Here is a 22,520-nt window from a genome sequence, read left to right as displayed (position 1 = left end):
CCCTATAGCTCACTCTCTCTCTGTCTTACTCCCTCTCTCTGTCTAGCTCCCTCTCTCTCTGTCTTGCTCCCTCTGGCTCCCTCTGTCTCCCTCTCTCTGCCTTACTCCCTCTAGCTCCCTCTCTCTCTGTCTTACTCCCTCTAGCTCCCTCTCTCTGTCTATCTCCCTCTCTCTCTCTTACTCCCTCTAGCTCCCTCTCCCTCTGTCTTGCTCCCTCTCTCTCTATCTTAATCCCTCTAGCTCCCGCTCTCTGTCTATCTCCCTCTCTCTCTCTTACTCCCTCTAGCTCCCTCTCTGTCTTGCTCCCTCTAGCTCCTTCTCTCTCTCTTACTCCCTCTAGCTCCCTCTCTCTCTGTCTTGCTCGCTCTAGCTCCCTGTAGCTCCCTCTCTCTCTATCTTACTCCCTCTAGCTCCCTCTCTCTGTCTAGCTACCTTTCTCGCTGTCTTACTCTCTCTAGCTCCCTCTCTCTCTGTCTTACTCCCTCTAGCACCCTCCCTCTGTCTAGCTCCCTCTAGCTCCCTCTCTCTTGCTCCCTCTAGCTCCCTCTGTCTCCCTCTCTCTCGGTTTTACTCCCTCTAGCTCCCTCTCTCTCTGTCTTACTCCCTCTAGCTCCCTCTCTCTCTGTCATACTCCCTCTAGCTCCCTCTCTCTCTGTCGTACTCCCTCTAGCTCCTCTCTCTGTCTTCCTCCCTCTAGCTCCCTCTCTCTCTCTTACTCCCTTTAGCTCCCTCTCTCTCTGTCTTACTCCCTTTAGCTCCCTCTCTCTATCTTACTCCCTCTAGCTCCCTCTCTCTGTCTAGCTCCCTCTCTCTCTGTCTTGCTCCCTCTAGCTCCCTCTGACTCCCCCTCTCTCTGTCTTACTCCCTCTAGCTCCCTCTCTCTGTCTAGCTCCCTCTAGCTCCCTCTCTCTCTGTCTTACTCCCTCTAGCTCCCTCTCTCTGTCTAGCTCCCTCGAGCTCCCTCTCTCTCTGTCTTACTCCCTCTAGCTCCCTCTGTCTCTGTCTAGCTCCCTCTCTCTCTCTGTCTTACTCCCTCTAGCTCCCTCTGTCTCCCTCTCTCTCTGTCTTACTCCCTCTAGCGCCCTCTCTCTCTGTCTTGCTCCCTCTAGCTCCCTCTCTCTTATTCCCTCTAGCTCCCTCTCTCTCTGTCTTGCTCCCTCTCTCTGTCTTGCTCCCTCTAGCTCCCTCTCTCTCTATCGTGCTCCCTCTAGCTCCCTCTCTCTGTCTAGCTCCCTCTCTCTCGCTCTGTCTTACTTCCTCTAGCTACCTCTGTCTCCCTCTCTCTGTCTTACTCCCTCTCTCTCTGTCTTTCTCACTCTAGCTCCCTCTCTCTCTGTCTTTCTCACTCTAACTCTCTCTCTGTCTTCTTACTCCCTCTAGCTCCCTCTCTCCCGCACATTAAACCCCCCGGGGATGCGGGGGGGGGGGGGGTCTCAGGGGGTTTAAAACTCTCTGCCGCTTTCATGTGGTTTCTCTTTTAAAGCTTTTCAAGATACAAAAAGAAATCTGTGTACAAGGCACCAGCGAGTTTGTAGACGTGAGAATTTTACGATATGAAACAGCTAAAGTAAAAGCTAATTTCCAAGCGGTTAATACCCCCCCTCCCCGGCCCCCCCTCTTTAGCACCGTGTCTTTTTCCATATAAATGGCGGGGGCCCCTCATCTACACTTTTCAAACTTTAACTAATGAGGACATTTTAATTTGAATAGGTGAGAAAATATCTCGGTTCGCTGTTGTTTTTAAAGCGGATCGAGTCTCTCCGTGCAGGGGGTGCCATGTACAGAGGCCTGCTGGGGGGTGGGGGGCGCAACCAGATGGTGTCACCCCCATGTGAGGGTGTCACCCGGTGCGGTCCGCACCCCCCGCACCCCCCCTAGTGACGCCACTGTAAACACCACAAAGTCAGATGCCACATGAGCTGGAGCACATCGCCAGTCAGGCCCTAGCACAAGTAGTTCTGACACGCTCCCCATGCTGGATCTTGGTACACGTATTCACTGGCCAACGTTGTGTCCAGGCAAGGTAGAGACCCACTTGTGTAACCACAGACAATTCATTTATTACTCCAAAAGCAACAACCAACATTCCTCACCTTATATCATATGCCTCAACTTTTACAACCTGCTAACAACAGTATGTAAATTGAGACAGTCCTCAGACCCTGTGCCTTTAACTGTTCTCTCGGCCGCAACGTTTAACTAAACAAACTGTTCCCGTTTTGCCAAACACCTCTTGTCTTCTGTTTTTTAAGGGATATCAAATTCGAGCAATAGAAAGGCAGGGAAGGGAGGACATTCTTGAAAAATCTTATAGTGAGTGCAGGGGCTTCTATCCCAGTAGAGGAAGGCTCCTAAGTTGACAATGTTAAGTCCTTCGCTATTCCCCAAGAAGTCCTGGAAAGTCAGGCCGCAGTTTGATTTTTGATATGTCTATACAGAGATATCAAAAATCTATATCTACCTTAACAATATACAGCTCCTTGCCTTAGGGATGCATAGGCTTGCCTTAGAGGAGACTTATATTTATAGTTAAGGGATTTGTGTACTTTTCACTAGTGGTAGTGGCAAAGTCGCGTGAGCAGTGCATGCACAGCCTCTTCAGTCTGCAATGCAGCTTAAGTTGCATTTTCACTTTGTGGGTGACACAATCAGTTCTGCAGCTCATGTGTGGACAGCCAGCTGTACATAACCTGAGTGCATGGGCACCATATACCAGGACTTTATAAGTAAGTCAGCACATGCTGATTGGGGTCATTCAATCAAGCATGCCATTTTGGAAGGGAAAGAACACTACCACTGAGGTCTGGACAGCAGGCCTTAGCGCACGCTTAAAGTTGAAAACCAGCAGATAGTAGTCCAAAATAAGGCAAAAAGTTGTGGTAAACCTGCAAAAGCCTATTTTCTTATAGATTCCCATATTGATTAGTCCTTGAACGTATATCTGCAAAGGAAAGCCAGAAATATAATCCTAGTAGAGAGTTGACACCGTCGAACATTTGAGATTATTGAGCACTTGCAGACAGCAATATAATTATTTATTTTCCCATTGACCACAGATGCTCCGAAAGGTGTAGATGCTGTTCTATTAGAGGACCCAGAGGAAGGAAAACCAATGGAATTGTTATGTGCGACGAAGAGCAGTAACCCAACAGAGACTTATTTCACTTGGTATAAGAACGGAAAAGTGACACAGGAAGGTAAAACACTGAAGATTGAAAGTACAGTCATGGATGATGCCGGGGTCTACCACTGCATGGCCCAAAATGCGTTAGGCAACTCCTCTTCTACACCTGTTTCTGTCAACGTAAAACGTGAGTATTGTTTAATCTATACATTTTAATACTGAAAATGTTTTAAAACTTAGCAGAAATTTGTGTGAAGTGGTGGGATAGGGTATAATACATGTAATTGTTTTCCAAGTTATAGTATGGGATATTCAGTGGGATGAAATGGTGGGATCTTGAGATGTGTAGTGTGGATGTTGAGTGTATGCAGCATTTGGTAAAATGTACCTAAATTATTTTCTCCTACATGGTGTGAGATGTAGTGGTATGCTACTAGGTCATAGGAAATAGTGTTGAGTGAAGTGATGTTCGATGATGTGGTGTAAAGTTGGTGTGATATTTTATCGTGCTGTCTGATGTTTTATCACACTGGATAGTGTAGTGTTCTGTATTATTCCATTTTGTAAGGAGCTTTTTATCAGGATGTGATCAGATGTGATGTGTCTTGGTTTGCTGTATGTTATGCATTGTGTGGTGTAGTGCAGAGTGAAGAGAGATAGTGTAGTGTGTGTAGTCTGGTATTGTACCAGGAGAGGTAGTGTATACTGTTAAATTATGAAATGTGAATAGTGTGCTTTTTTGTTATGCTGTGTGGAATATTAGGTGGTTGGAATATGTGCTATGGTGAGTCATGAAGTGATGTTTGATTGTGATGAAAAAGTGTTGTGGGTATGATGTAAATTGGTGGGATAAATTGTTGAATATTTTGTTATGAATGTGAAGGTAATATACTCTCATTTTGTTAATGTGTGATATTGTCTGGAGTAGAATTTGTTGGCTGCTATGTTACTGCTTCCTCTATTATGTCCTTGTGAATTGTGGGTTTATGTGGTGTCGTGTAATGTAGTGTTGATAGCACAATATGTTGTGGTGTCATATGTTGAACATCAGAAATGGTTAGTTATATGTGGTGTACTGAGTTCTGGTGTGGAGTGGCAAGTTATACTATGTTGCAGACTAGTATGCTTAGTTGTGAGTCTAGTTGCTGTGGATGCTGAGCTAGTGAGGTATGGATTGAATATTTTTGTTCCAATATGTGAGACATGCTAAAGGTGATGAGAGCGGAATGCTTGCAAATTGTCTAACCACTGCTAATTGCTCTGTGTAGCCTCCAAAGTCACTGTTCTTTTCCTGAACATGCCATCTCAGTTTAGACCCAGACATCAGTCTTAACCCTGCCAAAACTGCCGTTCCAGGTCCTCCCTGAACCAGAACACAATCAAACCAAGACCGGTTTTGCCTTAGTTATAGGATCATCAGCCGGGTACAGCTTGGTTCCAGTAACCCAATGAGCATGGGGCCCATGTCTGGGCATACCCATGCCACTTAGGGCAGTACATGAAAGACTCAAAAGATGATGGAGGAATGCTTGCAATATGTCTAACCATTGACAATTGCTTGCTGTAGCATCCCAACCCATTGTTCTTTAGTTCATCATGCCACCTCAGTTTGTACCCAGCTATATGCAAATCAGTCTTGACCCTCCGGCTCATGGGAACAGACCAGCAGAAACTGCCAGGTGAGTTCCTCCCTGAACTGGTTTCACCCTAGTTTTGGGTTCATCAGTCAGGTACAGTTTGGTTTTAGTGACACGGTTAGTGTGGGACTCATGTCTGGGTGTACCCATGCCACTTAGGGCCAGATGTAGGTAATCCCATTTTCCTGACTCTAAAATACCGAATCATACCGATTCGGTATTTTAGAGTTGGAAAATGGGATGTAGGTAATTTTTCGGTAAATGTTACCGATTCTGTAAAATTCGGTATTTACCGAATCGGTATTTACCGATTCGGTAATTGCCATTCATTCCTATGGGCCTGGAGGCCCATGGGAATGAATGTCAATTACCGAATTGGTAAATACCGATTCAGTAAATGGGGGAAAACATTGAAGGGTGGCAGGGTGTCACTTTGACACCCTGTTGCACCCCTCAATTGTGTATGGGTGCACATGTTGCAGACATACATGCCCTAAGGGCATGTATGTCTGCAACATGGCACTGAAGCAATTTGCATAAAATTGCTTTTTGTTTTTTTTTCGTTATTTACCACCAACTTGTAGTTGGTGGTAAAGAACGAATCCTAGCATGGGATAAGCACTCATTTAAGTGCTCCCTACAGTAGGAATTTGGTAAATTACCGAATCGGAATTTAAGAAATCGGTAATTTACTGATTCCTTAAATTACTGATTCGGTAAATTACCAAATCCTTTTTTTCGGCTCCTACATCAGAAAAGCCTATTACCGGTCGTAACGGCCGAAATTTGTTAATTTTCGGCCATTACCGACGGGTAATAGCCTTCCTACATCTGGCCTGTAGGGTGGTATCTGAAACACACAAAAGGAGATGGGAAGAATGCTTCCAATTTGTCTAACCAGTGTCAATCACTTGTGGTAGCATTTAAAAGACCGTTCTTTTATTCATCATGCCACCTCATTCTTCCCATGAAGAGTAGGGCCAAGGCTGATTTGCATATGGCAGGGTCTAAAACTGAGATGGCATGGTGAACAAAAGCATAATGATTTTGTATGCTCCCCTCAGAGTTTGCCAGTGGTTATACAAGTTGCAAGCATTTCTCCCATCACCTTTTGTGTTTTCCACTTTGTGATCTCTGATATTATTTTATATATTCTTGTAGAATGTGTTAGGTACAAAGGAATCAGTATGCGCACTGCCCCTAGTTCAAATTGTGGTTGTAAGGGAGTACCGTGCTCCAGGGTATCACTCTCTGAAGAGAGTGTAGTAGTATCATGCGAGTGGGCTATGTCCCCCGGGCACTGGTTAAGGAATCCTTCAAAAAGGTTTCAGTTTTTTGTTTCCTGTTCACAAAAACAACACTCAACATCAGTTGATTTCAATTTTTAATGATATTGTTGCATCACAATATTACATCTTTGTTTTCAGGAAGTTCAAACTACGATTCCCAGAATGCAGTGTAGCTGATATGCCACTTCGTTATTCCCAATGCATTTCGGATGTGAAGCCTTCACCTGGGGATAGTCTGCAATTTAAGTATGGGCTGATGTCAGTTTAATCCAGAAGAAGAATACCACTTGAATGATATCAGAATGATATAACCTAACATTAACCCACTGGTGGCGGGAGAGATAGTCAGGGAACCTTAACCCACTGGTGGTGGGAAATGTCTCTAAGAAAATAGTGCCAGTTTTTCTGTTAACAACAACGGCTACTAAGTGAAGTGAAGTTAAAGTTAATAAAGTGCCATAAGTTTAAAAGCGCGCAAACGATTGTGCTGTTAAAACAATACACCCCATATTGGGTGCGTGTCATGCCGCTTACCGGTGTCTCAGGGTGAAAAGGGTTTAAGTGTAATCGCCATTCCTACTCGATTCATCCGTAACGAAGTATCTCACGGTCTGATACGAATGTGTGGTTTAAGTGTGGTTTAAGTGGCGTCATCGCGATGACGTTCGCGTAGTAGTTAATAGAGGTAGAAAAAAGACTATTAGTGTGTCGATAAGTTATTCAGTAGGGGCTGCCTTTCGAAGCCCCTCATTCACGGCAAAGTTTGTATTAGTGCTCAATGCGTGCTAATGTCACCATGTGGTAAGTATGTAGAAACTAAGGAAAAATGTGAATAAAACTACGTATTTACGTGAAAGTATTTAAATGGTCATCATCCCATCACAATGTGCAACCTAAAACATATGACTGAATTAAACACTGGTAGCACATATGAAAAAATGTGGTAAACATACAAATCATAATAATAAAGCTCAATCGGCATTGGTCAAGAGTCTAATCATGCGTACTAAATACATACACAATCAGTTTTTAGATTATAAGTAACACTGGAACTCCATACATTCATTCATTCCATTAGGTTTCAAGGAGTTCAAATGGCTGATCCAATAGTTTTCTTGTTACAGTAAGAAATTATGATTGTCCCTTCCTTCATGTTTTTCTATCATTTCCAGAATACAAAACTTCAATTGACTAATATTATGCCCAGCTTCAGCAAAGTAATGAGCTCCTGTCGATTTCAATTGTCGTGTTCTGATGTTACTTTTGTGTTCATTCGGACGTGTTTTAATTTTCCTTTCTGTCCGTCCAAAATAAGTTTTTCCACAAGAGCATTTTAACATATAAACCACATTGGAGGTATCACATGTAGCGTTCACCTTTAATTAAATTGTATATCCCTTCATCCGGTGGGTGATGTGTGGTCCCTTCATGATGTTATTGCAATTATTACAGTTCCAACAAGGGATGTACCTTTATATGTGGTTTGTAGATGTAGCCGAATAGTTTTTTTTTCTAATATTTCACCCACGTTTTTGCTCCAGGTATATGCGAAAATGAGTTCTTGGTTGAAAATATGGTTGAAGTCTTGTTCAAGTTTTAAAATTGACCAGTGTTTTTTAGTGATTTTTTTTATATGGATCACTCATCGTTGAGTATTTAGAAACTACTGTTATCTGTTCCTTGGTGTTTTTTTTGAGTAGTGAGAAGTTCTTCTCTAGTCTTTGATAAAGAGCAATCCTTAGCTTGCCGCAGTATTTGATCTAGATATCCACGTCTCCTGAATCTATGTAACTTGTTGTCAATTTGTTCCTCTTCTTTCTCTGGGTTTGAAACGATTTTTTTAATTGTGTATATGGCAGGTGATGTTTAAGAGGCTGTGGGTGAAAACTTTCAAAGAGAAGGGTTCCTATCAGTTTCCTTCTTGTACAAATCTGTTTCAAATCCAGTATGTGTCTTGGTAATTCTTAAGTCCAGAAACATGATGGTTTGCTCCTGTATGTCATGGGTGAATTGAATCCGCTGGTGAATCTGATTTAGTTTGTTAAGTTGTTCTACAAGTGCTGTTGCTGTGCCTTTCCATAGTATAAAAATGTGAGCAATGAATCTTAAAAACAATTTTATTTGAGTTTTCCATGGTGTACTGACAGAATATTATCCTCCTCAAATCGATTCCTAAAAATGTTTGCATACGATGATGCAGCAAGTTCCCGTCTTCTGTTGGAACCAGTTATCTTGCCATTTAAAATAGCTATGAAATAGGGTGAATTCTAGAAGCTCCATGAGGAATACCTTTAATCCTTCTTCATACTCTGTGTGTAGTAATGCATGCTCAACCGCCTCTATTCCTTGTTAGTGTGGAATTGACGTATATAGTGAGTTTACGTCTATGGTACATAATAGGATCTCTTCATCTGCTGTGATGTCAATTTGGTTGAGTTTATGCAGAGAATCTGTAGTATCTTTTATGAATGCTTTCATTGATATGACGCTTGGTTGCAAATAGTGATTTAGAAATTTGCCCACTGGTTCGTGTAGGCTTCCTTGGGTTGACACGATCAGTCGACATGGTGGTTTGACTGGATGTGTATGTATTTTTGGTATCATGTATAGAGTCGGGCTCCTGGGGTTCAATTGTATTAGGTATCTTTTGGCCTTTTCATTAATGATCCCCTCGTCGAAGGCTTTGCGAACAATTGATTGCAGGACTTCTTTGAACTGTTCTGTAGGATTCATATCCAATTTCATGTAAGTTTCGGAATCCTGTAGGTGTGTTATCACCTGCATATTGTAATAACTAGTGTTCAAAATAACAAGGGCTCCCCTTTTGTCGGCTTTTTGACACGTTATGTTAGTTTTTTGTGCAATGGACTTCAATATTCCAAATTCTTTCACAGTAAGATTTTTATGCTTGTTTTTTTTGTTGAAAGTTTAATTTGTCTATGTCTTGTTTTATTAGTAACTCAAACATGTCCAAGCTCTTATGGCTCAACGGAGCCATGTATGTACTTTTCAGTTTTAAACCTTTCAATGAATCTTCTTCTCTGTCTGTAGGTTAATTTACGATGTTTTAAAAAAAAAATTGCAATCTTAGTTTTCTCATAGGTTTGAAAAAACTGATGTTTAGTTCCAAACTGTTGGTTCGAGTGGTAGGTACAAAAGAGGTCCATTTTTGTAATGTTTTCAGTTAAACCTCACTGAAATGATAATCCGAGATGTTGATAACTAAGTTGTCTATTGTCCCCCTGTCTTGTTTCTGTCCTTCTTCGCTGTTGCAGTGGGTGTTTGTGGTTGTTCTTTGTCTTTGTCCTTTTCTTTTACTCCTCCTGGGTCGTCCCGTTCGGTGGGGCCTACCTCTAGAAAAGATACTACTGTTGTTGTAGATGAGCTGTAGGCACACACCCCTGCCTTACTCCTCTGTCAACTAGGAATCGGGAAGTTAGTTCACCTCCTTTCCCACACCTTTCTTGGGCGAAGTTACCTTCGTGCAATCTCATGAGCGTACTCAGGAAGTAAGGAGGACCCCCCATAATTTATCTTGGGGCACCAAACCAAAGGCCGTCTTCAGAGCCACAAAGATTAAATAGAGGCTGCCACCCTCTATTCTCACTATTTTCCAGAATAAGAGTTGAAGTCTATAAATTTGGTCGACGGTGGAAGTGTTCTTTCTGAATCCGGCTTGATATGGGTTCAATATTTCGTGTTCTTCCATCCACCACTGGAGACAATCAAGAAGTACCCGTGCAAACAGTTTTTGCGTGACATCGATCAAACTGATTGGTCTGTAGTTTTCAGGCAGAAGTGGTGAGCCCTTTTTCAAAAGTAGGACGATTTCTGCCCCTGCCCAGGTTTCATGGATCGGCACACCTTTCATGATAGCATTAAATAAAACCCATAAGTACGGTTCCCATTTTTTGGTTCTTCCCGGAAGAGGTCCCCCTGTAGCTTATCCAATCCTAGTGCTTTGCCAGTGGGAAGTGAATTTACTACATTCAAAACTTCAAGCAAAGTGATATCGAGGGCTTCTACATAATTGGCCTTTAACAGAATTGTGGGTATGTCGTCATTCAGGCCGGGTGCTTCCTTTGTGTTATATAAAACCTAAAAGTGTACTTTCCATGCTTCCGCTGCTATGTTTGGTTCTGTTGCTGACTTTCCTTTGTTACTGCATTTGCTAACTATGGACCAGAATTCCTTCATATCTTTGTTGGAAGGGCGGCTTTTAGGGAATGCCATCTGTTCAGTTCCTAGGTCTGCTTTGCTTGCCGGGTACTCTCTTTATACAGCACCTGCATGTGTTTAGTTAGAGACTTATCCTTAGCTTTGATAGCCTATACCAGAGGCCGTTTCGTTTTTTCAGCAATTATCATTAAACCAGGATTGAGTAACCCGTGTTTTCACCTTAGAGTGAATCTTTGGGTGGAATATTTCAGTCAGTTTAGATGCCAGACCTGCATGCAAATCTGCAACTCTGTCAATGGATAATGAATTACCTGCCACTGTATGCAGCTTCTCCAAATTTGAGCAGAACTGGAACAATTGCTGTGTATAATGCGGTTAGCTTTTCAGGTGACTGCTGGATTGCCCCCCATTGTATTCTTCTCCTATTGTTGGAGAGAATTAATCTATTATTTGGGAGGGGTACTGCTGGCTGAGGCAATTCCAAGGTCTGGCATCTTCAATTCTATGGTCTAAGCGTTGTGATCGCTATCGCGCCACGGAAGGACAGCAAATTCGAAAAACCTATGCCATAACCTACTCTCCACTAGAATATAATCCAGGAGAGAGGCTTGACCTATTCTGTTAAATTTACAGTTCCCCGCAGTGTCCAATACTGTGTGACCATTGCACTTTCTCAGGGAGTGGGTCAATGTGTTCGCATTGATTTGAAGTGCCAGCAGGGACCAAGCCTTAATTGGTGGAACTTGTGGATCAGGGATTAACCATTGTGAATCCTCCTCACTAGAGGTAGTGTCAGTGATCTCAGCAAGGGGCTTGAATGGAGAATTAAAATCTCCCCCAACAATCAACTACATATTTGGGGGGACAGTAAGAATAAAGAGATTCAGTTGGTAGAAAGTCAGAGATTCCTTACTCAGACTAACAGGCCGGGAATAGATGTTAATGAAAGCCAATTTCAGCTTGTTGGAAAAACTGAGTGCTACACATTGAATGTCATTAGATGAGGAGTTCAGCTGGTTAACTTTACAGCCCAGGTGTGAGCTAACCCAGATACATAGGCCCTCGTACAGTCTACCCCTACCCCCGAAGTGGCAGGAACGCTAACTCTATACATACATTTTTTGGTATTTTTAATGTATAATAGATAAATGTACGAATTTTTCTTCCTCTGGTTTTAAAAAAAAAACTCTAGAAATACTAATGTTTATTTAACTTAATATATCTAAACTACTGAATTTTCATTTCAAATTAAGTTTTTCAAGTAAAATAAGCTTTTTAGTTTTCCCTATAAATTACCGCAGGGAAATTCCTTCCACAGTGGGAGAAATCTGTCCTTCATAAAGTATAGAAAAAAGTAAAAAAGTTTATTAAATTTGAAAAAATATTAGTAAAATGATTTCTTTTGTAAATGTTAATGTAAATCAATGTAGTTACTTTAAATGTAAAACAGAATATAAAAAGCTACAGAACTATTCATGTAATGTCAATTTAAAATTTTACTAATTTGAAAATATTAAATGAAATCAATTTTTTTTTTCTAAAGTTTACATTTTAAAAAATCCCCCAAAAAAATCAAAAAAGCATTCTCCTATTAAACATCATACACAGAAAAAATCAAACGTAATTTTATTCGATTTTTTTAATAGTAATGTTACATTCATTTTTAAATTCAAAGTTGTTGGCTATGTGTGATACTGGATTTACTTCAGCTCTGAGATGGAAAACTGTTGGTATCCCAGGACTCGGGTCCAGGTCCACAAGGTTTGGCTTCCTCAACCACAGATACCTGGACTGAGTTCAGTGTACCATCGCTTGAACTGGAATTCCAGGTTATAGTAGCCCCACACAACCCTCCCTGAGTATACCTACTGGTGTGGTGTCCATGCTTTCTGGGTTACTAACAGTCATGTAAATGGCCCAGGGATGCCATGGTAATTCAAACCCAATTCTGTTCTTTAGAATGGCAAACTCAAGCACTGCACTAAGAAAAGACATTATATACTTTTAGCAGTGATGTATATCATCATATTCATCCTATTCCTTAGTACATGAATAGTAAGCACACACAATATAATTGAACCAACACTTATGCATGTTACTAGCAACGAGAATAAAATGAACAGTTCTTAAATAATTAGACTTTTCCTAGCAGCCGAACACCCTAATGACTTCTTCTCTTAGAAGGAAGACACAAATCAGCTGGGCTCAGCTCGTCTTTTCTCTGAAACGATTCCTAGCACAAGACTGAATGCTACGGGGGCGTGGCAAGCAACATGGCCGATTAGGACGTGTGCCTGCGCTGCTCCGGCAACATAGAAGTGATCCGACATACCTGATGGTGGCCTGAGGTCCCAAAATCGACACCCTGTTGTTCCTGGGGTCTGTCATCCTTCCGAGGGCACTGACCGACCGAGTGATTGCCGTAGTGAGCCTCCGATCTGGAGGGGAGAAGGTCTCTGTGAGGGCCTCGGACCGAGACCCAAGATGGCGCCGCCGGGATGCCTGCTTTAAACACACTGCTGCCGGGGGCTCTGCCGACTGCCGGGCAGCCCAAGAAGAAGGAGGCTCTGCCCTGCGTGATCACTGGGGCCGCGGATGAGATGTCGGACTTTAACGGACCGTTTCAGCAATCCCGCGGCTCTGACGAGCTGAGGGGAGGAGGAGCGGACGCCTGCCGGACCGCACTGCTGGACCCAGAGGTTGGGGCTGCCCGCGAGGGGCGCGGCGTCTGGTGGAGGAGCCGGGAGGACCCTGGGCCGAAGCACTTTATGGCCCTGGAGAGACCGCCCACCTGCCCACCCGCTCCTGCGGTGCGGACGCGGCTGGAGACGCGGCCGGAGACCTGTGCGCTGAGAAGCCCCCCCGGGGCCTGGGTGAGATTGAGGGAGGCCCGGGGGAACGGCAGGCCTGAGCTGAAGGGGCCTCCGTCCACCCTTCCCCCCCAGCACTGGAGAGAGACCCGGCGGGACTTGTTCCCCCTTCCACCACCCCCTCCCAGGGGGTTTTGAGAACTGGGAGGCCTTGACGGAAGGTGACCTAGGAATACTTGCTGGCGGCATAGAGAGGCCACAGATCCAGTCAGGGGCACGCAGTGTAGCTCTCGCCGACCTTTAGTGCAGCATGGAGTGGTGACTGGGATTGCTGGGACCATCGAGCTGAGGTGGGGTGGGGGTGGGGTACGCAAATCGCCTGCAATATCTCCTTTTAGGATTATAATGAGCTGTACGGGCTGCACTGGTCCCAACGGAGCATAGTGGGCACACCCTGGTGCGCTTATTTTCTGGTCCAGTGGGGTTTGACCGGTTGGGGGTGTGGTCCTCCTCACCCACCTCCCCCCTTCCCTCCTGTGGGGCTACAGAGATTGGCTCGGAAATGGGGCCAAGGCGGAAGCATTGCTGAGCGGCAGGTGGGCTGCTGCTGCTGATAAGACTCTCTGGAGGGGCACCTGGCAGTGGTGAGCCATGGTGAGGGGCTGACCGACGTCGGGACGGAGCAGTCACTGCAGGTCCGTGGCCAACGGAAGCACAGCATGGGCAAGGATAAGGATCCTAAGCCCCCCAGGCAGTGAACACTGGATTGTTACACCACGATGGCCCCCCAGCCGGACGCTGACCCGGCGGCTGCACGCTCGGACACGGCCCTCCTGATGAACGCAATACAGGCGTCCCCGGAGGCCCTGGAGAACAAGATCAGAGAGGTGGGCACAGAAGTAACGCTTTTACGGCAGTACCTCAGGAATCTCGCGGAGCGGGTAACGGAGTCGGAAACGAGACTGGGGGAAGCTGAGGAAACTATACAGGATATGAGGAAAGGTATGGCGGAGCTCCGGTCCTCTCATAAGCAGCTGCTGTGGCAGGTGGATGATGCAGAAAACAGGGCAAGGCGCAACAACCTCTGATTTGTAGGCTTTAGGGAAGGAATCGAGGGTACAAATATGGCGGAATTCCTGCACTCTTGGCTACTACGCACGTACGACCTTTTTCATCATAGAAAGGGCTCATTGAGTGCTGCTGGCAAAACCACCTGCAGGAGCGAGACCTCGGCCAGTGATTGCTCGTTTTCTGAATTTTCTGGATAGGGACATGATACTAAGAGAAGCTAGAAAACTTGGGGAAATTTGTCTAGACAATGCCCAAATAAGGATCTTCCCGGACTACAGTCAGGAGGTGCAGAGGCAGAGACCATCCTATGACTCGGTAAAAGCGAAATTGAGAGACCTCAAAATTCAAAACATGCTACTATTCCTGGCAAAACTAAAGGTGATTTACAAAGATAAGAAGCCCTTCTTTCAAACACCGGAGGAGGCGTGGCAGTGGCTGGAGGAGCGCCTTCCATTGACGAGACACATAACTGGAGTTCTGAAGCCCACTAATGTAGAAGGGTCTTTGGAAGGCCCCAGGGGGGTGCCAAAACCACAGAGGTCGAGACAACGGCGTGGAAGTCGAAACCCGGGTGCGACCCCATACCCCACAGCTGGACCGGTACGGCAGAGGCGAAGGAGTACTGCCTCCCTGGACTGCAATCGACCAACGGGATCCCGATTCCACTGCCTTGCGGGAAACGCGCAATCAGAGGGAGAGGAAGGACCGCAATGTTCCTCGTCTGAGGGGGGAGGAATCAGGCAGACACTCGTTGCACCCCCTGGAAGTGGCGATAAAAGCGATGGAACACGAGACTACACCTGAGACTGTAGCATCCGAGGGGGACCCCCCGGACTCTAATTCGTGATGCAGGGACTGAGCTGGCTGACCACGAAATGGATATGTTTGCACGGAGCATGCAAGTCGGACACCCCTTCCTATTTGTTGTGTTCTTTTGGTCTAATTTCTATACTGTTATTGCTTGCTCTTGTTTATACCTTTGCATGTTGTTATTAAAGGTTTAGAGCGGACCTCTCTTCTTTTGTGGGGTTGAGACTGGGTGGGCGACAGACCTCCTTCACCCGAAAAGCTTAATCTCTACCAGTCGGCTGGAGATGGTTCTGCAGGGGAGAGGGAGGTGGGGAGTGGGGAGATTTTGGAGGAGATTTACCTTGTTTGTGGGGAGGGGAGGGGGAAGGAGCAGGTGGGAGTTGGATGGGGATCACAGTTAAGTTTTGTTGGCATGTCACTAACAAGAACAGTTCCTACATTTGCGTACCAAACACCCGACACCCGCTATCCCACGAGCAGTTTACAAATGATGTCCCCTACAGGGATGGGTAGCAACCAGACGATTTGCACAACAAGGGGGATCTCAAAATCCTAACATGGAACGTGAATGGCCGGGGCACTAAGATAAAGAGAGGGTTGGTCATGTCTTACTTGAGGAGGGTGGGTCCAGACATAGTCCTATTACAGGAGACCCACCTACAGGGCACGCGATGTGGATTCCTGGCGAGGGGGGCATATAAGGTTCTGGCCCAAGCGGGATACACGTCAGGCTCCAGAGGGGTTGCTATCCTGATTAAGAAGTCCCCCCTTTGGTAGCTACTCAGACATGGACGGACCCACAGGGGACGTATGTGGGGATAGCGGGAACATAGGGGCTCCGGAAGGTCATGATCATCTCCACATTTGCACCACTGAAATTGCAATCTAGAACCCTGACTGGTTTAGCAGATATCCTACTGAACACATCTGGTAAACTTCATGTGGATAGTGGAGACTTCAATGATGTTATGTCCTCCTCATTAGACAGGTCGAGGGACCGGCCGGATGACCAAGTGGTGCCCCTCTGGCAAGGACGATTGACACACTTGGATTGACGGATGTCTGGCGGTGGTTACACCCGGATGCTAGGACTTATTCATATTTTTCAGGGGCCCCCAGGGTGTACTCCAGATTAGATTATGTCTTCCTTCCCCATCATACCCTTAGCATTGAGGATGTGGCAGAGTATCAAGCACGGGGAATTTCGGATCATTCACCTCTTCTGGTGAAACTTGGGGGGAGGTCCGAGGCTGGAGGTAGGGGCTGGCGTTTGACGGCATGGGATCTTCAGAGCAAGGACTTACTGCGGGGACTGAGGGCGGATACGAAGATATACTTCACAGATAATGTAGGATCAGTCCAATCCGGGGTGATTTTATGCGAAGCTTTTAAGACGGTCATGCGGGATTGAGCCCAGAACAGGATAAAATGGGAAAAAAGGAAGGTTCAGGATGAACTGCTGGCTCTGGAAGCTCATATCCTGGAGCTGGAGTGGAGACAGGTGACAGACCGGAACACGCAGACCCTTAGAGTATTGGTGGAAACACGGAAACAGTATAAGGCCCTAGTAACAGAGGAAGCTAAAACTCAGGCACTGGCAACTCTCCACAGACTATACAACGTAGGAGACAAGTCTGGGAAGCTCCTGGCATGGCTGAGCCGCAGAGAGCAGGAAGCGGGGTGGGTGGAACAAGTGACTGATGGGCAGGGCCAACTCAGGCGGACAGATGTCCAAATAGTTCAGGCATTCGCCGAACACTATGAGAATTTCTACAAGGCCAGAGACTTGGCAGCGATAGCAGATGTAACGCTCTACCTAGACAGCATTAAGACCCCCATGCTATCTGAGGAATATCAGTTGAGCCTGAAAGATGAGATAACTATCACGGAGATCAAAGAAGCCTTGGCTAGACTACGCTCGGGGAAATCCCCAGGTCCGAATGGTTTCCCCGCTGAATTCTTTAAAAAACGGATGATTTACTAAGCGGCCACCTGCTGGCCTTGTTCTCGGGGGCGGTCCAAGAGGACATGCTACCGCCGGACCTTCGTTTGGCTACAATTACTCCTATTCACAAGCAGGGCAAACCCCCCCCCCCGAGGACTGTGCATCATACCGCCCTATTTCACTCCTGAACGTGGAGGTCAAACTCCTGGCGACGATTTTGGTGCTTCCGCTACGACGGGTGATCCCGGATCTGGTCCACTTGGATCAGGCTGGCTTCTTGCCAGACAGGGCAACCAGGTTAAATCTGAGGAGAACCCATAATTGGCTGATGGAGGTGTGTGGCCGACAGGATCCCCACATGTTCCTGTCTTTGGACGCGGAAAAAGCGTTCAACGCAGTTCACTGGCCCTTCCTGGAGGGAGTGTTGACCAAGTTCAGGTTTGGTCCCAAGTTCAGGAAGTGGGTTTACCTTCAGACCCAAGGGCCAGGGTGAGGGTTAACGGGGTGCAATAGGCGGACTTCCCTATAGGGAGGGGGACCCGGCAGGAGTGTCCCATTTCCCCGTTATTGTTCGCCCTTACCATAGAGATTGTGGTGTTTGAGATAAGACAGGAAAGTGGGATAAGAGGGTTTAAAATTACGGATACGCCCGAGGAGAAACTCTTGCTATATGCGGATGACATTCTCTTATATGATACCCACCCAGCTGTTTCGATCCCACTACTATTTACCCTACTGGGCCGTGATGGCTCTTATTCAGGGTACATGATTAATTGGCACAAATTGATTTTGTATAGTCCCAGAGAGGGGGAGGTGTGGCCCCCCCTTGCCCGGCGCTCTTCGGGCCACAGGTTTACATATCTGGGGGTATATGTGACAAGGGATAAAACGGTCTCCTATCAGAGAAACATTCAGCGAGTACTCACAAATTTCGTCAATGATGCAATCAGATGGAAGACACCCCCCCTTACGATTGTAGGTCGCGCTGCAATGTTTGAAATGATAACGCTGCCGCAGTTTCTTTACACCCTGCAGAATTAAAATTTCCCTCTTCCCCGACGGGTTTTTAAAGATATAAACGCCGAGCTCCGGTCTTTGCTCTGGTTAGGGAAGCAATCTAGGATAGCCCTAAAGACATTGCAGAGACATTGCAGAGGAATCAGTATAATGGGGGATTCTCCTTGCCAAATATTGAAGCGTATTACTGGCAGAACACTTGGCACCAATAAATGATTGGCTTCATGCTCCAGCGGATCATCCCCCGTATAGTATACTGGAGAGGGGGAGGATGGCGCAACGCACCTGTTTGCACTATATCTATGGAGGTAGAGGGAAAAGAGAGACTGCTCTCAGCAACACGGGTGTCAGTGAAGGTGTGGGTAAGGGCGACTAAGGCAGTAGGCTGGACACACAAACCTACGAAACAGATCCCGATATGGCACTTCGCATGGCTAAAAGAGCTGCATAAGCTGAGGGGTTGTAAACGGTGGGACGACATTGGCATTTCTGTACTGGGGGACTTGTTGCAAAGGGGAGACTTGAAGTCCTTCCAGGCGCTGAGGGTAGAACATGGGCTGCATCATACCCAGTACCTGAAATATGCGCAGCTGCGTCATGCGTGGAGGACAGAGAAGGCGCTCACATGTTCACTTTCAGAGTACTCCCCGCTTGAGTGCCGTCTACCGCAGGAGCACGTCCCAGCAAATTAGTCTCTCTGACCTATAAGACTCTGATTAATATTATGCCGGATGGACTGGTGAAATTGAGAGAAGCATGGGAAATAAATGTGTGGGAGATGGTCACGACTGACTGGGAGACGGCCTTGATGCATCCTTGGGAAGTTGCAATAAAGTCCCGCCTTAGGCTCATACAATATACATTTCTGCATAGGTTTTATTATGATAGGCAGCGATTGCACAGAATGGGGCGTGCTAGTGATACCAACTGTCTGAGATGTGGGCATGTGAAGGGAGACTTTTATCATACTATCAGGGAATGTGGTGTAATCGAGGAGTACTGGGTCAAGATCTTAAGAGAATTAAATGAGATACTGGAGACGGCCCTCCCAGTGGAGTCTAAACTGGTTCTTCTGAGAATAACGAATGATGTGGATCTGACTCGCCCACTTCTGATTTTTGTAACACTGGCCTTGGTGGTGGCTAAAAGGGATGTGGCCCGGACGTGGGGTGCTCACACACCTCCCCAGCTAGATGATTGGAGACGGGGCATGGACATGTACATGGCAGCAGAAAGGGTCAACTACAATGCCAGGCGATGTCCCAAGAAGGTTACCAGAGTATGGGGGAGGTGGAGACGGTACTATGGGTTAGATGGGGGACTGTGAAAGCAGAGTGAAAGGTCATCGGGGTTATTGGTTGCCTGCAGGATTCTTCCTGATTAATCTGAGTACTATGGAGACAGGTGGGGCATCATTTTATTACTGTGTAATATTATTGATGGGACCATGGGTTTGGTGGGTGGGGTGGGGGAGGGTGGATGGGTGGCAAGGTATGGAGAATGGATCCATGTGACATGCTTGTTATGTTCATGCACTTTAAAAAAGCAAATAAAAATATATCTTTTTTTTAAAAGAGTGAATGCTACGACAGGACCTTTTGTGATAATATGGTGCAAAGGCCATATTTCATTTTGCCTCATTAATCAATATATGGTTGACCACTGACTTAGACTACATTGGGAGACTGTTGATGAATCCGAGAAATAACCAGTATGAACTGTGATGAAAATACATCAATTTGAACTACATTTTTATTTTACACATCCATTGTCAGACCTTGAAACTTAGATATCATGTAGCATGGAGCTGCCTTGTGTCACCTTATGTATTAGATGCAATTTGAATTTCACTGTTTTGGCAAAAGAAAATGACATGGTGAATGTGGATCAAAGGCAAACTTTCTCAAAATGGAGTATGGCTTTTGGAGTTTATGACAAGATATTCAATACTGTTTTGGGTCCTTTTTGGTAGTAGTAAAAGTTATACGTGCAGTTTGTGAATAGCAGTGGGCTTACTCTTTTGTGGCCTGGTATCTGCCCTTGCCTTAGCACCCTCTTAACCCATCCTTACTCCTCCCTAAACCCCATCTATTTTTGTAGTAATTATGTCCCATTTTCACCTACTCCCCAGGTCCCTCCCACATGTACTACTAAATATTAAGTTTAAAAGTATGAGGATCTCCAAATAGACAACATAGGAGAGGTGGTAGATGAGACCTATACTCATTGGTTTGCAGATAGCATTTTGAAGTACTTTAGTAGTAGTATTGAAGACCTACTAAAGTACTACAGAATGCAGTTTGCGAATAGAGCCCAAGGTTTCCACCCCACCATAGCACAACTCTCATCGTGAAATTCCTCTGCAATGTGCAGATAGAAGATATGGAAACACAGCAGGAAGACACTGAACTGAAAAGGAATGGTTCTGAAGTCTTGAACTTTTTGGAGTAAAAAAACATATTGTTCCACAGAGAACCCAGGTCAATACATGATTGGGGAGGGCTAAAGTGATAACACTTATTGTCAAAGGGAATTATTTCCCAACTTTAGTTACACCGCTGTCAGGATATCCTAGTTTCATTGTGTTATATCCTAAGTATTACATGTATATGTAATCAGCCTGGGTACTCCTAGCTGCTCAGCCAGAGTGAGAGATGGTAATGGAATGTTGGTGTGACTGTGATGAATGGGAGGCCTCGGTGCCTGTGTGGATGAGTGGTGACAGTTGGAGAAGGGCTGAGCAGCTAGGCAGGCTGCTCCTGGTGGAGCTGGTGTAGGAGATGTAGGAGCTGGTACATGGTTGGACAGAGATTGATACTACCCTGACGTGGAACAAATAAAGAAGACTTGAATTATACTACAATGCTACCAGTGTCTCTATGTACAGGGTACAACACATTGTGTATTGTTTGGCATGGCACAGATGATCTCACTCATTTAGGCTTCTCATATCCAGCCTCCCTGATTTGTATGTAATTCATCAGTTTGATTTCTACCTGCATTACATTTCTTTTCCTTCTTTTCAGCCGCACAGTCGAGCACAAACTTTGTGATTCTTGGAGGTGTTGCAGCTGCCATTTTCCTAATTATATTCCTACTTGTGATTTTCATTATAATAAGGTACAGTCTCCCAGAACTCCTGGAAGCACGAAGCTGGTGTCCTATTAACATCATCATCTCAATGGCTGTGTCTTCCTTCAACAGGGGCAGAAAGAAAAAGGCGCCACTGCTGGCAAAAGACAACACCCAACCTGCAGCTACCGAGTATGACAGAGTGAGTAGAGTCCTTGTAAAGTAGCACCATTGATGAGGTCAAATTGATAAGGTCAAATGAAACTACAGGCCCCAATTTGAAATGTTGTTTTGTTAGGTCTCGACTAAATACAGCTTTGGCCAGACTTGTCGGTTCCAATATACATATAGTGGCTTTCAGTACAGCCTCTTGCTCATGAATAGATGGCTTTGGTGTCCAGCTCATTTGGTCATTATTATTGCGATGACTTTCATCCCACTTCTTCTGTTTGTTTGAACCAGGAGCATTTCAGTCTCATGGTTTTCTGATTAGTTTACTTGCACCTTTACCTTATGGCATTTCTTTAACTATGGGAGCTACTCCTTCATTTCCCTTATGCACTCCATAGTATGAGTCAGGGCCGGACTGGGAACCAAAACCGGCCCTGGCAAAGTGCTCGCCCGGCCCCCCCTCCTCCTCCTGCGGGATGGGGGGGGGGGTGCCACCAAGCTCTTTACCAGGACCACTTTTCCGCCGAATTCGTTACAGGGCCGATTTTGCAGCTTTGCTGCAAAAACGTCCCTGTCACAAAAACGGCCCCCACCCTTGCGGCCGACCGGGGAATTGCCCGGTGCCCGCAACGGCCAGTCCGGGCCTGGTATGAGTGTTCTTGCTCTGTCACTTGTATTCTACTTTTCCCTTCTCTTTGCCCCTGCCCCCCCTGGCTCTCTGTATTGTTTCCTCTCTTTACACTCAGCTGGGCCATTTCCAAGGATAGGCTCGAAATCAACGTTTGTGTGACTTTGCATGGAAATTTATCCCTACAGTTTCACAACGAATCACACTGCATTGCCTTATGGTACTTTGTGCCAGGGAGATGTTACATGGGTGGAATATAGGGCTTCTTGTGCATCCACCAATATATTGCGACGTAAACCCTTATTTATTTAAGTCAGTAAACAGGGGTTTGCTCCAAACTGGTCCACCTACCTGAGGCCGGAGTAACGAGGATAAATATCTCTATCTCTACTTGTTACTTCCTCTTAGAGAGTGCATTTCTGAATTGCAACTAATATTGTTATCATTTCCAACACACATTATTTAGACATGCACTGCAGATACAATTTATGAGTGATAGAAGCAAGTTTCATGTAGTCTTGTAATTATACCTATTGGTGATCATGACTGTGTAGTAAAAGATTAAGGTACATTGCTCTCAAGGACAAGTCTTCGCTCTACCAAATAGTTGCTTAAATACCAATTGGTACCACTAAAGGAAATAATACTTATATCTCTTACATAAAACCCACAGAAATAGCAGGTCATAATGATATGCAAAATTTAATAAAGTTAATTCACTTTTATGAGGATAGGTAAACACAAATCTGTATACTTGTCAGAAATAC

The 22,520-nt window shown here is 45.3% G+C and overlaps 1 protein-coding gene across 2 annotated transcripts in view; it reads left to right on the top strand.

Moving 5' to 3' along the window:
- The window catches only part of LOC144770707 (B-cell receptor CD22-like), a 255,878-nt gene that overhangs the window by 171,985 nt on the left and 61,373 nt on the right, over nt 1–22,520 (top strand). For both annotated transcript variants that reach the window (XM_078655435.1, XM_078655433.1), the window contains exons 6-8: nt 3,057–3,311; nt 20,909–21,002; nt 21,087–21,156. In XM_078655435.1, coding sequence (XP_078511561.1) covers nt 3,057–3,311; nt 20,909–21,002; nt 21,087–21,156 — 419 coding nt within the window. The remainder of the gene's footprint in view (nt 1–3,056; nt 3,312–20,908; nt 21,003–21,086; nt 21,157–22,520) is intronic.

Source organism: Lissotriton helveticus, chromosome 7 (genome assembly GCF_964261635.1).
Source record: "Lissotriton helveticus chromosome 7, aLisHel1.1, whole genome shotgun sequence".
Classification (NCBI taxonomy): domain Eukaryota; kingdom Metazoa; phylum Chordata; class Amphibia; order Caudata; family Salamandridae; genus Lissotriton; species Lissotriton helveticus.
This window is presented reverse-complemented; position numbering and strand designations above follow the sequence as displayed.